At 37.4% G+C, this 15,527-nt stretch overlaps 1 protein-coding gene across 1 annotated transcript in view; it reads left to right on the forward strand.

Moving 5' to 3' along the window:
* LOC133524050 (WAS/WASL-interacting protein family member 1-like) overlaps window positions 1–15,527 on the forward strand; it is a 41,776-nt gene that overhangs the window by 16,785 nt on the left and 9,464 nt on the right. Inside the window, exons 3-4 of the mRNA XM_061859836.1 lie at window positions 13,498–13,621; window positions 14,076–14,298. Coding sequence (XP_061715820.1) covers window positions 13,498–13,621; window positions 14,076–14,298 — 347 coding nt within the window. The remainder of the gene's footprint in view (window positions 1–13,497; window positions 13,622–14,075; window positions 14,299–15,527) is intronic.

Consider the following 15,527-nt stretch of genomic DNA (forward strand, 5'->3'; position numbering starts at 1 on the left):
GGGAGCTTTGGCCAAATGTATCCGTGTACTTACGTAATTTATGCACTCCGATCCAATACATAATACCTAAAGGCCTGCTTACTAAGGGCCTGTTCACTGATTAGCGTTTCGTGAGAGACAGACAAACGGCAACCTGACCCTTCTTGAATAATGTTTAGTGTGAATTCATATATTTGCCTAAACTAAACGCGATCAGCTAATGATCTCACACTAAACACTAATTAATGTGAAAACAGGCTATAGAAACGATGTGAATTTTCATCCGTCTGCCAAAAACAAAAACTTTGTTTATTCTAATTCTAAATTATTATGAAAATGAGAACACTCAAAATAATATGCGAAGTTATTTGCGAATTATCAAACGATTACTAAATGCTTGCACGTCACTTATCTTATCAGTTACTACAACGCCGGAACCCGAGATAAGATTAGGAAAATACGCGAGATGTTGCGAACTTGATCTAACCAGCAATGCTGTATTCGTCAACTATGTCACTAAGTCCAACTCCTATTTTATAATACTGTTTACACGGTGCGGGTGCCGGTGAGCATTGCGAGAGATTTTAGCAGTATATTCCTGATCATATTTAAAGTCTAAAATGTCCTATAAACTTTTTTGGAATTCGCCTAACTTCCGAGTTAAAGCCCCTTACAAAAAATATACTTTTTATTGTTATAGAAAAGCTATGAAGGTATATAGGACATTTTTGTCATAACTCAAAATCATACTTATCCAACTTTTTACGCGACTGTTTTTATTTGACACTTTAGTTTTTGTCTTTGTTGATTATGATGATATATATGGCTTCGTTGTTTAACGACTAACGCTAAAACAGATGTCTTCATACCCGAATTCAAGTCGTTAACGGTCTGACTCATTTTTGACACTTTTTAATCGTTTGAGTCCTCGCTTAAGAAATTAGGATAATTACTTGTCCAGTTATGAGTTTAACATGGTCGTAATTGTATGTTAACCGACGCCAACTAAAGCCGACGTTTTTAACCCATTCAGCGCTCATGACGACACGTTGTCGTTTTGCCTCTACGAAGCATTTAAGGTTAGCTGGAAGAGATCCCTGAAAGGGATAAGTTCGCCTTTGTACAAATTATGTGTGTTCTTTCCTGTTTTATGTTTCTTTTTGTACAATAAAGTGTTTTACTAGTACTACTACATTTCCTTTACATACCGGGAAACCTATGTTATCGGCTACGACCGTAGCTCAGCGGAGAATGTGTTAAGATTTTCGTGGTTTAGCCCTGTCCCTTCCGGGCGCACGCGTATGGCCCATCTATAGTAAAGCCTATATCTATGGAGTAGACGCTATTATTTGTGCAATTATAATTTTATCATTTGTATTAAATGCATCTTAATTTGAAATCACAATTTCCTTTCTAAGAAGAAGCAATTACTTTCTGTATGTATTCATTATAACATGAAATTTTAATACTCCGGAAAACCATTTAGCACTTTTATGGCATGGCTGGCAAACAGTCTGCTAAACTGTTGGCTTGGCAGTCCTTGCACCCCTGCTTACGTATTTATATGTATGCAGGGGGTTATATGTTTGTATGAGTTTTACAGGTTATATATTTGATTTCTAGGCCACTCAGTTACTTGTCACAGTGACAATGTTATGAGATCCCTAGCGGGCTTCATATTTGGGGGCACCGCCAAGTCGAGCCAAGCGGGGCGGAAGGACACTACCTACCTTTTCTCGAAGCGCTTCGTCATTTTTTTTAACCCTCATAACTTGGGTTTGGATTATACCAGATAAACTAAATTCTCGGGATACGATGTCAGTAGTGGACTTTTTAAACATAAAAAGTTTCAAGCTTTTAAGCAGTGTCTTACCTGAGCGAATAACTCGCGAACGCGAAGCGGCGCGGCGCGGGTGAATTCAATCCTTTGATACCTATGGAAGTGTCCTACGCGGGCGATCTCCGAATGCCGTTGGGCCGCGGCCGATTCGCGGGTCATCGCCCACGTAAGCCGCGCTGTTATAAACGGTCAAGCAACATATTTTGACTAAGGTGAAGAGTTTGTGAAGTTAGGGTTTGTAGGGTTAGAAGCTTGGCTCTACATGAGATCTGATAACTTTTTTCGACAGTGCGAGCCTTATGGTTTCGTCTTGGCAATATTTTACATGAAAATGTTTTTATTGGGATAATAGTCACTGTGGCAAGGTTCGGCTGAATTCACAAACATAACACGAACTTATTGGTATGGAACATTATATACATAACCCGACCGACGATATGATAAAAATAACACGACCTTAGTGGTAAATATGGTTAACTGCCCAGGCATTTTATGACATTAACGAATTTCTTAACTTTCAAATGTAAAAATTTTTAGATAATGTAGCTTTAATAATATGCTACTTTTATGTGTATCCAAAATTCTCATATTGCTACTAAAAATATTGATTTGTCTTTCACCTGTTAGTGTTTGATCCTTTCGCATTTTCTCAAAGGTTAGCTGGAAGAGATCCCTTTTAGGGATAAGTTCGCCTTTATACATCATAACATTCTTTTTGTTTTGTTTTGTCTGTTAACCTGTTTATGTGCAATAAAGTGACATACATACATACATTAATGTATGATTTTAATTTTATCCGAATTACTCTATAATTTTAACTGGACATTTTTACATAATTGTATCCTTTTTTTAAATGTAACGTAGATCAACTAAATAATTGTTAATTGTATAGTTAATTTCACCTGCTATTTTAATTGCGGACATGTAAAATTCTTATATTTTACCAATAAATGAGTATGAGTATGATTATGAATATTGTCAGTGCCTTTAGAGGCGTGTAAATATATTTTTGAATTGCCTTGCAAATATGTTTGTGAACTCGACTGTGGAGTCGATTTTATTTTTAAGCCAATTAGTAGGCTTTGAAATCAAATAGTCTGACTGGACATTAACAGCACACAATGCCCAACCCCAGACAAGGCAATACCTACACTAGCGTTTCGTTCTGGCCCCGCACCAACTTGTGTTTTATGCTTATGCAGTTCCGATAACAATTTATTATGGCAAAATATAAAACTAAACACATTGGTTCTGTTCACTAAACCTACTGCTACACATTAGGAGACCTTAAATGCTAAGTATGGCTACCTTAGTTTATTGCATCGAATAGTAAATATTAGAACGTTTAATTCCACATTAGTTCAAGTAATTTGATCATGCAATAAAGTGTAAATAAATAAATATAGTATTTTATACAATCGTGATATAATAGAGAGCTTTTCTGCTGAGTTGCCTAAGTGAGGTACGAGATTGGAAGCTTGATTATAGCAGTGGTAGACAATACTTTTTCTACGAGTTATCAAAAATAATATTATTTTACTATAAAACCTAAATAAGTACCTAATGAAAATTGGTAAGTATCTAAGTTGACAACAAGACATAAACGTGCGAGTGTTGCCCGCCCGTCTCCCGTTCTATGGGAGCGCGGCGGCACGTGAATGGTAAATTTTTTTTTATAGTTGACTACAGCGCAGCGTATCGAAAGAAACTTAAGTTAGTTAAGTTGGAAGCCCATACATGAAAAGTACGCAATTGTAGTTTGGTATACGAAATCTTAATTCAACCGTTTATTACAGTCGACGAGTAGAAAAAATATATAATACTATCCTTAACTTAGAATTCTTACTAACGCTACCAATTAGGTGTTTCTGAAAACATTTGAAAGCGGAGGCTTAATTAGCCAAATCATGGAATACTATCCGATCAATGCGGCTTCCTAGAATTTTCGGAAGGATTAAAAGCTTAGCGTTCGTTTCGTAAGCGACAATGATGGAACTTTAGGAGCTGAGGGCTTACACTTCGTTTGTCCGTCTACATATTTTCTCTGTCTATCGCTCGAATATGCAAGGGCGATGGAGAGATAGATAACGATAGTTTCTATTTCTCCCAACAAAGCTTCAACATATTCCAGTGGTGTACAGTGCACTAATTGCCACGCCTTTGTTAAGGGTAAACGTGACTTGGCGATATGCCAAACCGAAAACTTCGATTTCGAGGCCCGGTATCGACCTCCTCTTAAATGTAACTTATTTAATTAATGATCGTTCATAAAATAATTAGTTTAATTGATCTATTTTGCTTTTTACCGGCGGTGGCGAGGTGCTGGCTTAAACCTTGTAGTTCTTTCCTCTCCCTAAAACTTGCAATAGAGATGTTTTCTATACTTAAAATGAAGAGGAATTCCTAGTTGCGATTTTCCACACAAACGCTCTCGACTGTTTCCTCCCTGGATTTTAACCTAGATTCCCTATCCCTCCCTGGATTTTTTCAATTAAGATTAATATCTGTGCCGCTATGTTTTGCTTTTTTGGATTATTATTTTATGAAGAAACTTACAGCGCCTTGAAAATCGCAAAAATGGCTCAATTGAATTTGGTGCAAATAAAAGGCGACTGATACAAATATGACAACAAATATCCAAGAAATCAATACGTAGCGGCATAGATTATTTCTTCCTCTCGCAGTTTCCAATATTTCATAATGATTGGTTGCGTTTTGGAGGAGGAAACAGTCGAGAGCGAAACCTCGATTTTTGAGTTTTTTGCGTGGGAATTTTAGTCCGAGCTGCAGTTGTCCTTATCGCACGCACGCACTCCCGCCCACTGCAGCGCGACAGAAACATAGCTTTAAAAGTTACGCAGCTAGGAATTGTTCTTAATTATTTCAAAGCACCATTTTTTTTTATGTAGATATCAGTTAATTTTTGACACAATTTCTATTTAATAATAAATCGGATAGAACTAAAAAAGTAGGTGACTTGACCGTGACATCACTACTGTTCCATAGTGGCTAATCGTTATGTCAGTGCGAAATAATCGGACAGACAGACGGACATGACGAATCTATAAGGGTTCCGTTTTTTGCCATTTGGCTACGGAACCCTAAAAAGGAACTGATTTGTTAAGTGGCTTAAAAGTTGGTATATAATTCATGTTTTTGTTAGGTATACGGTCATATGGAGACATTTTAAAAGCCGGTCTTCTCCACAATGTCCACAGTAAATAACGAAATAATTATTTAAAAAGTTCAAGTGCGGTGCGGTCAACACTTGAATATTCACTAAGACACACTTAAGTGTCCTATGAACCTTACTTCAATGTAAGGAGATAAACTTGCTTATTGACTGTTAAGTGTTTCTTTATTTGTAGAATTATAACCACTTCGCATCACAGAAATAATAAGCTCTGCTTACTTAATTCTCCATGGCACCATATACACCACACCCCAAAGGCCAAAGTTACGGCATCATAATTTGACGTTTAAAATAACACTTGCACCGGCTGGGCTATCAAAATCGCTGCCAACTTAGCTTGGTCTAACTCTAAGAGTGTTGAACATATCATATGGGGAATCTTAACACCAAAAAAATTTCACCGAGCTTACAGGCTCTAAATTCAAAACTGTTGTTAAGCAAAAACTCTTTTCGCGAGAAGCTATAAAATCAGCGATTATATCATGGATAGCGATGTTTGCCAATGATAATGTCTTGAATTAGCAATCTAGTGCATCTAATTTCTATAAGAAATTATCTACTGTATGGTATTTTATGTTTTTTTTTTAATTCCATATTAATGTAAATTGTATTATTTATGCATTTTAGTTATAAGTTGTAATGTTTTGAAAAGATGTGTCCCGCCGAGTTTATGTCGGTCCCATATTGGGATACCCTCCTACAATTTAGGAGGGATTTAAACCTTCTCGGGTCAGAGGTGTAGGGTTAGAGCCGACGTAGCTTTATTTGACGTTCAAAAGCGCATTGTAATATGCCTACTTGGAAAAGAAAAATAATCTACCTTTATTTTTATCACTAGTCACATAAGGTGTTGGTGACTAGTACTAGTAGAATTGTCATTGTGACAAGACATTGTTTTTCGAGCAACGATAAATATTAGTCATTGCTGGCGGCCCTGAATATTAATGCAGAATGATTCATTCGCGAGATGATCGCGATTTTATACGATGGCTTACATAGAACAATGGAATTGTATGGTTGATGACATCTCTCTATTGGTAGGTCCTTGTCTCTAGCAGAATACATGTATCTCCTTTGTGTTTCTCAACGTCGTGCTACAGGATTCTAACAAATGACGTTAGTATAGCCACCTACATAAAGCGTGCATGGTATGAAACACCATCATCTACATCGCGCTTACGGAGTTCCAAATGCCAGTTGCCATAGATACAATTCCAGTTGATTTGATGTCCCACTGTGTCAAGACCAAGAAAATCTGACGTTATCTTTAAAAAATGTAGCACGCGTGTTAAAAATATACGATGAATTTCATAGCATGCATCCAAAGTATCAACGTATAGAAACACAACATTTTCACCAAGTACACGTAACTAAATTGAGTTATTTGTGCGGAAATACTGCCTACATATTAAATACAAGACTGATTACCAAATAAATTCTACTAAATTAAGTGATTTTCACGGAAATACTGCCTTAACTGCTTCGAGGCTGACAAATAGTAACCTAACAATGTGTCGTTATTTACCAAAAGGGCTTTCACTATGATAGCCAGTATCATTAACTTAACTGCCTTACACAAAAGTAATATTATCTATGCAAAATCTTTGCTACATAGTACGTTTTCGATCTGGAAAGCGGACTTTTGTTTGGCCCAGGTTTGATGTTCACAACGCACAACACGGGATCACCTTTGGCTAACCAAAATAAGGATGATTCGATTAGGCACAAGTTGTTTTGAATCTCCAGGTCTCATTTAAACTGGTTAAAATAAGTATATCGCTAAGTAAGTGATATGAATGGTTCAGGTCGACGTGTGCCAAGAAAGAGCCATGAATTTGTATGTTAATGGAAATGACGTTGGCTCCGTGTAAGTTTATATCATGCCTGTATCATGTATGTAGGTATATGAGCCTAGAGTCGATCCAACCTACCTCTGTATGGCATTTGCAATGACAAATTGTGGCGAAGTCATAATAAATATCAAAATCCTATGAAAATAAATATACGTTTATAATGAATAAAATTAAGTAAATAAATATTATAGGACATTATTACACAAATTGACTAAGTCCCACATGTAAGCTCAATAAGGCTTGTGTTGAGGATACTTAGACAACGATATATAATATATAAATATTTATAAATACCTAAATACATAGAAAACACCCATGACTCAGGAACAAATATCCATGCTCATCACACGAATAAATGCCCTTACCAGGATTTGAACCCGGGACCATCGGCTTCATAGGCAAGGTCACTACTCACTAGGCCAGACCGGTCGTCAAAATAATACACCTTCACGTTTTTTTGTCAAAAAATATGTGAGAAGAGTTATACATGTTTGCCGCAACGCGGTTATCTCATTAAATATATTCCCACACACGTCAGTTTACCAATTACATATTACAAATGTTCTTTCCGCAATGCCAATGGCAACTGACGTAAGTCCTGTAATAGTACGTATTACGTATTAATATTGTTAATTAATAATATTGAACGTTGCTCCGTCGATTTGCCATTCTGTTAATCAGCGGACCAAGATAACCCTGCACACACAGTGATGCAGTGTGGAAATACCATAGACATATACGTCAAATTCCTATGAAAATATATCCATAAATCGTCTCTTCAAAGTCGATGCAGAGATTGATAGCGTAGCGTGATTGCTAGTGATGTACCTCTTGCGTCGAATAATGGTACGTATAACCGTTTCTTCAAGTCACTTTAGATTCACTTAACATTTAAAAATATTGAATAAATGTGTATTTACCTTATTTTACTACTTAAATCTTGGAGGATTTAACAGCTGGAGTTGCCTTTGAGGGCTTACCTCTATGTCGAAAACCTCGGCCAATGGTCATATGTATTGTACTAGCGGCCCGCCCCGGCTTCTCACGGATATGTATTATACATATAAACCTTCCTCTTGAATCACTCTATCTATTAAACAAAAACGGCATCAAAATCCGTTGCGTAGTTTTAAAGACCTAAGTATACATAACAATAATAAGAATATTTTGTAGAGAAAATTACAGATAAGGCTGAAATATGACATATCTAAATAAATTAATGTGTTAAATAAAAAAAATATCTACAAACATTTTACGTGGCAGCAACTCCATACAAAAATGAACTGTTATATCATAGGGACCATTATTCGACGCGGAGGTTAAGATGGACTCTCTCTACCTTATTCGCATTAATGGTTTTCTTGAGGCGATGCACTCACTACACGTTGAGAACAATATTAATTGCATATGTAATATGAATGCAGTTTTGTCATATGAACGCTTGAGCCAGTTCACCCGGGCTATTCAATAAATTGACATTCAAGTCAACTTTTACATCGAAATTAACCTTGTGAAGTACTGGTTTCGCTCCGAAATTTTTAATTTCGGTGATATAACCTGAAAGCTTTTGTGTATATATTAAAGTCAGTAGCAAAAGTTTCGATCAGATGACTACGAGGCCAAAGTCGTGGGCATCAGAGTCTCGTCTAGTAATTCTAGTATTTTTTTCTTTTGACTATGACAAGTCATTTCTAGAATTAATATTTATGTTACTTATGACTTGCCCGTTTCATGGAAGTGTCATGACACATAATACCTATCTACCAAAATTATGCATGCCATACTTTTAAGATGTTGGGATTATGGATCGTACCTTTGGTGCTTTTAGAAGTTAGATAACCTGCAGCGAACTATGCATGATTTAAAATTATTTCTACTACATAAGAAAAAAACATCTAGGAAGTCCTGCTTAAGAATATTGCAATACGCCATTTAAAATGCATTGAATTACACGAGGCTTGGAACCGGTTTTTAAAATACCGGTTTATTTCGGTATTCATTCGAACTTTTATAAGAACGCGAACGTTTTAAGAACTTTGTTGTAACAAAAAAAATGGTTTATTCGACGAGCGACGCAACGGCCGGTCGGCCTGGTCGTGTGCGACGTAAACAGACACCGGCATAGGAAGAAACCGGTTTTTATTGCTCTAGACCGGTTAATTTGACAAGAACTGTTCTCATAGAAACCGGTTTAAAAATAACAGTTTTATAAGTGAAACCGAAATTACAAGGTTTTGCGCTAAGTACATGATAACAGTTTGTAAATTTAATCGGTTTCCGAGCCTTGGAATTACATCTATTTTTATATAGGAAAACTTAAATGATTATATTTTCCGTTATTCCGTTCCTGACTTTCAAAGTTCGACCACGTACTCCACTATCGATCTCGTAATTTTCATTTCAAGTACTCCATTATTGAGCCAGTCCAATTAGTATATCTGACATGCGAAATGCCGTCATTTTGAACAATTTTCCGTTACGACCCTGGCTGTCCTTCCTTGTGGTTTTACCTTAAGATTTTCGACCCTGAGGTCCTATTTTAAAAACTTGGCACACTTTATTTACCTCTTCATGACTCAATAGCATTGTATCATTGCAACCTTAGGTATCCCTTCGAAGCCTACCAATTATCATTGTGAGTCATCATGACATGAGTCACGGTCATGACTTGTCACTGACCTTACATACGATGTTATATAAGCAATAGAAAATCGTGTCGATTTAATCAATGTGACGTTCAGGATAGGAAACAGATTCACTGCTATGTGGAGTAGTGAATCTTAAGTTTCTATTTTCAGTGATAACTGATAAGGGACTACGTTAATTCTTTTTTAAGGAGAACTAACAGTGAATACCTATGACAAATAAAATTAACAAAGTATTGTTTAATGTATGATATGGCGGACCTTTTTAGATATTTTTAGGCACCACCGAATAAAAACCAGTGATATACCAATAAGAACTATATTCTGCTGAGTCTTACTACCTAAATATATATATCTTTCTAATATGCTCTAGGACAGTGGTGGGCAAAGTATGGCCCGCGGGCCAGCTCCGGGCCGCGAAAGAATTTTATCCGGCCCACCGCCGGTCCTATGAAGTATTTAGTATATGGAATTGGCCCACGATAATCGCAAATCAAAATACGTTTTTTCTGCAATTCTGGCCCTCTTAAATTTCTTAAACTTTCTGGCCCCCATGAAGAAAGTTTGCCCACCACTGCTCTAGGACCTCAAACGTCATAGCCCCATAGGTCAACAAAACAAGAAAGCCCCTATACTGCGATTATTGTTTGTACATACTTAACTTAAAAGCTTATGAAAATGATGAATTTATACGTACTACCTATACCTAGATTGAATACAAGAACCTATGTTAGTTTAATAATATCATCTCATCATTTAACACGCTACGTATTAAATGATAAATTATTTTCCGTTTCTTTGATTAATTACTGTTGATCATTGGCTTTAGGTTCGTGATCGATTGCTACGTAAAGACCTGGTAAAAAAGAAACTTGAAATAATTGAAAATGAATATTTTCTCATCAAGCATCGAAAGTATTCAATTATTTTATTAAAATACTAATACAGCTTTTGAGACAACTTTCAAGCAAAAGTTCCTCTTCTTATATGACTTATGCGTACATTAAGGCCCTCAGCATACGGCGAGTAACCGTAAGAGACGCGTAAGCGTATCGTAATACGCGCGTAGAACGAGGGCACTACGAGCACGTACAATCGCACACGAAGCGTCTTCGTAGCGTAGCGTACGAGATTTCTGTCGTCATCACGACAGGCGTAGCTTAAGGCCGGCGCTCCACTGCTGCGCACGCTATATACACGATCCACGTTCCTTTACAAAACGTCGTGGGCTTGCCCACGGTTTGTATTAAAACGTGAGCCGTGGATGTAGCGTGCGCAGCAGTGGGGCGCCGGCCTAATACACGCGTAAAAAATATAACTTCTAACATAATCGAACAATAAAAAAATCTGCATCTAACGAGAAAGTAAGATATCTGACGCCAGCGACTACATGATTTCAACTAATGAAATATCACTTATAAAACGATTACGCTTACGCGACGCTTGGTGCCCAGAACTCTACGCGTCTCGTACTTGTAATGTTTTTACGCTACGCTTACGCTCCATGTGCTGGTGGCGTAAAGCTTCCCAAAATGTACAAAGTTAAGCTACAATTTGTAAACCTTATTACAAAGGCATAAGATTCACCAATGGTCACTGAAATGTTAGTACACGACACGAAGTAGCGCCCTCAATTGGGTCATACCAATCAATCGTAAGGTCACTCGTCAAGGACGGTGTCCAAAATGTCTCAGAATAGGACCGACGGCACACGGAGACATACGTGAGGCAATTTGTTTTGTCCTTTAGATAATATTGTTGAATATTTTCTGTCAGCTGCCCTACCGCGCAGATCGAAATTTCGTTATTTGTCTCTCAATTGCTCTTGCATATTCGAGTGATAGGGAGGCAGATATATACCCAAATTTTGAGTTTCGATGTTCCCTGTAGGCTGTCTGCTTAGGCTTGAAAACATAGTGATTTTCTTCACAATAGATGTCTTAACCTACTTATATTATTGGCAGAAATGAGTCCATAGCTGTCTATTTAATTACTAATTGCCTTCTAATAATGGCCTCCTTTCTCCCATTATTAGGAATTAAATATACAGCTATTTGGTGGAGTATGGTATGGTAAGTAATTTTGCGGAAGTTTACGGTAACACAAGCACCAGCCTAAAAACCTACACGTTATCATTCACCGTGGGAAACTAGCACCATAAAACGTAAAATAGTGATTATTTAGGATCATAATAATAAATAAACTACTAATAGTCTTTACACCCTGGCGGGTGCTGCCTCTGCGTGCGTCACATGACACGGGCAAGGGCAACATCCGGCGGTCGGTGTACCCCTTACGTCTCATTAAAGTGTCAAAAGGGCCTCTACGTGTTGGCTTTGGTGTCGTGCATGACTCCCAAATGTCCGGAACATCATTGTTCAGTGATGGGAAAGACATTTAAAAAAATCTTATTATTTATTTGCACAGCAAAGTAATGTTTTTAGCATTTTCGAGAAGTTGGTTAAGTACCTAGTCAATAAATTCATTGAAATATTATGAACTAAACGTGAAATAAAAAGATTTACACTACAAATCAAGAGGCTTAACTTAGGACTTAAGAAGCATGTATAATGAGAAACATGACATGAGTGCTAACATGAGTGCAATAAACAATTCTGATTCTGATTCTGAAAAATAGAAAATGAATTAAGTTGTAATAGATCGCTAAAGTCATTCGAAACAGAAACGTTGCTAAAAGAGCAATTTGCACCACGTCCTGCCCCATATTCTCAATAAAGAATACCCTATTTCATGTGGTTTCTGCAGATAATTCTGAAAAAGTAACAAATGTCCTTTGTTGAGAACATTTAGCAGAATCCTAATGTTCCTTAAAAAACTATGAGCAAGTAACGAATTTGAGGATCTTCTATCTGTCCGCGGTAGGTACATATAGTAGACTAGTTGTTGAAGCGGACAGGGACTGAAACAATAAGTACTTATCATTTTTAAAATGGAATTTTTCACGAATTACTTTCGTTTACATAACCTCTGTTGTATAAACTAATGTAGAACACTACCATTTACGAGTAATAGTGATTATTAGTAAACAAAGTGAGTCATAATAACCGACACGTAATATAAATAAACATGTTAGTCACCAGTGAGGTTATCTCGTAACTGCAATCTTGTCCGATGTCGCTGGCTTTACTTTCCTTTATGAATCATTTAAAATATAAAATATTCTAAAACCAGGTAATTCAAAATAATTATTCAAAGTTAAGTTTTCATACACCTATCACAATAATTCATTTGTGATATAGTTACTGCAACTGAAAAATGTCTAGAATTTGTTCTAAGACATGAGACCATTCTAAAAATTTAATTTTCACTTTCAAAAACAAAGCATAGGTAGTCAAATACGTTGATCGCTCTTTTTTGTCTTATCTAAAGAGGTGTAAAACATAATGATAATTAGCACGCCCAGGTTTCACACCTTATACTTAAAGAGATAACTCAGATAAGGCGAAAAGTGTAGTAATAATTTTCTCATAAAGCTTACGTGCACTTTCTTCAGTATTACAAGAAAATGTTAAAAGTACCTAAGGTGTACTTGTCAGGATGTTGTTGATTGCATATTGAAAATGCATCTAACCCTATATTTTATAATTGAAGACAACTCATTTAGTGCATCATAATCATAAAGCATTGCACAGACTTTTATGTAAGGTCCTGGTAGAATATCAGTGATGTGGCTTGCTGCATCAACATGCTGAGCCAGCGCCAATTCTCTGCCATGATATCCTTTTATGTTTTTTTCGTTCATATCGTGTAATTTTAATATTATTTTTCTTTAAAATTATTTACATGCCAATGTTTAATAATTCTCTCTTGTTAATTAGCGTGTATGTTGTGGAAATGAATAAAGTGTTTATTTATCTAATTTATCTATCATTTACTCCAACAGTAAAAATTTCCCGATTGACCTCGTATTGAATATCCTAGCTTAGCTACAAGATGTAATTTCAACAGGAACTATTTTCTTTCCAGAGTTCATCAGACTCAGTGCTAACTGGTGGCGTGGCGGAGCGAATCCAGAACATGCAAGCGCCTGTCGCGTCCACGCTACACCGCAACAAGAGTGCGCTGCACTCTGCGACCCCTGTTGCGCTAGGTAAGGACAGCAACACTGGTTTAGTTAACCTTTACAACCAGCAAAAGCCTGTAAAGGGTAACTAATGATAGAGTTATGGGATATCTGAGGATGTTTGTAAGAGAATGTTGTGACTTCTTATGAGGATTCCAGTAAGACCCATAATATGCAAGCGCCTGTCGCTTCCACGCTACACCATGCGCTGCACTCTGCCCCTGCTGCGCGTTGATACTTCAACTCCAGACTCGTTATCTTAGATTCTTTACTTATCAGACGAGGCTAAGTAGTAAGAATTCAACTGACGGGTACAATTTTGTTAAGAATAAAACAGAAGAAATGCAACTCCGTTTCTATTGAATGTGGGTTAAGTTATATGGGAAGGACTGTGGGCTGTAGGAGGGTACAAGTATGACATTGTTATCTCCGTTTATTTCATTTGAGGTCTCATATTTTGACAAATGTTTGTGTCTTGCAGGAGGCAGCATGACGTCACTAACTTCAGCCCCCACAACGCCAACCCCCTGCGCGTCACTCTCAACCTCGGACTTGTCAGAGCGGCCTCGAATCAGCCACGGCAAGCCGAACCTGGCGCCGCGGCCGCCGGCCAACCCGCCGGACCGGCCGAGCCCGCCGCCCAAGAAGCTTAACATTAATGGTGGAAAGATGGCCGGCAGGGCGCAGAGCATGCGAGTGCCCAGGTGAGAACACTTCAGAGTATTTTTCAATGTGTATAAGACTTACTTGATGTTATTTTTCGCCTTTGTGGACCACCTTATTGTCAAGGTAAAATAAAATTGAATACTTAGTGGCTCCAGATATGGGCTGAAATTGTCAGAAATTAAGCACCGAAATCTCTATGTTCACGGAATAAATACAGATAGTGTCTATGTCATCTGGTTTTTTATATACAAAAAACAGGTATATGCCATAACTGAGGTAAGATATTACATGCTGACTTGTCAGATCTGCCGCCGATCATCCAAATGTGGCATCTTTCAAGCCGATATTTAGTAGGTTTTATTTTTCCTCTAATATTTGTTAAAATATTAGCCCACATATAGGCCGACATGTTGTCAAGTTAAAATTAGTCCTTGCTTCGTAAGAGCAACCATTGGCCTTTATTGACCTTTACCCTTGTTCGAGCTATCTACGTCGATTTTTCCACTTTGTATTTTGGTTTTTATGCCATCTCGGTTAGTCGATTATCAATGAGATTCATAGTTTATCAAGTTTATCAATAAGTCATATCAGATTCGTTCGTGGCCTCTTAGTACAGACATAATATTTGAGACTGCTTATTTTGCAGTGTTTTAAATACCAGTTGTTTCAACGATCGATCGTACTGATCGTAAGTTACATTCGATAAAGTGGTTTCACAGTTTCTATGAAATTACGGTTATATTATAATTATGCGCCATAATTAACCATTTGAACGCCTAGTACCCCTAAAGGCGTCATTACTAGTCGTGCCGACAGCGCCAAGGACAACTATAGGTGTCATGACGTACGCTGTCAAAGTAACCTTCACACTTTCGAGTAAGGTTTACATTAGCTCGCGCTTGCGCCCGGGAGCTTGGCGTTTGAGTGATGTTTGTGTTTATGACATAAAGCGTTCAAAAGGTTAACGTTAACCAGACAGTCAGCCAGACTGTAAGCTTTCTGAGAGTGCAAATACAGTTGTGGGCTTTATTAAGTCACGGGATAACCGCAGTGAACATGACAACTCTGTGTGAACAATTGTCCAACCACAAAGTAACAAATGAAGCGAGAGGACAAACGAGTCTATTTTCTCGCGGAAGAATCATACGTGAAGATCCCTAGAGAATAAGATATATGCTTATTGTTGATCGCTGACTTTTCACACTGACGCCGATTTTATGTCGAAGAAAATCCTCACTAACTGATCGCCGCTATTCGGTCATTAATA

The sequence above is a fragment of the Cydia pomonella genome, chromosome 13 (genome assembly GCF_033807575.1).
Source record: "Cydia pomonella isolate Wapato2018A chromosome 13, ilCydPomo1, whole genome shotgun sequence".
Lineage (NCBI taxonomy): Eukaryota > Metazoa > Arthropoda > Insecta > Lepidoptera > Tortricidae > Cydia > Cydia pomonella.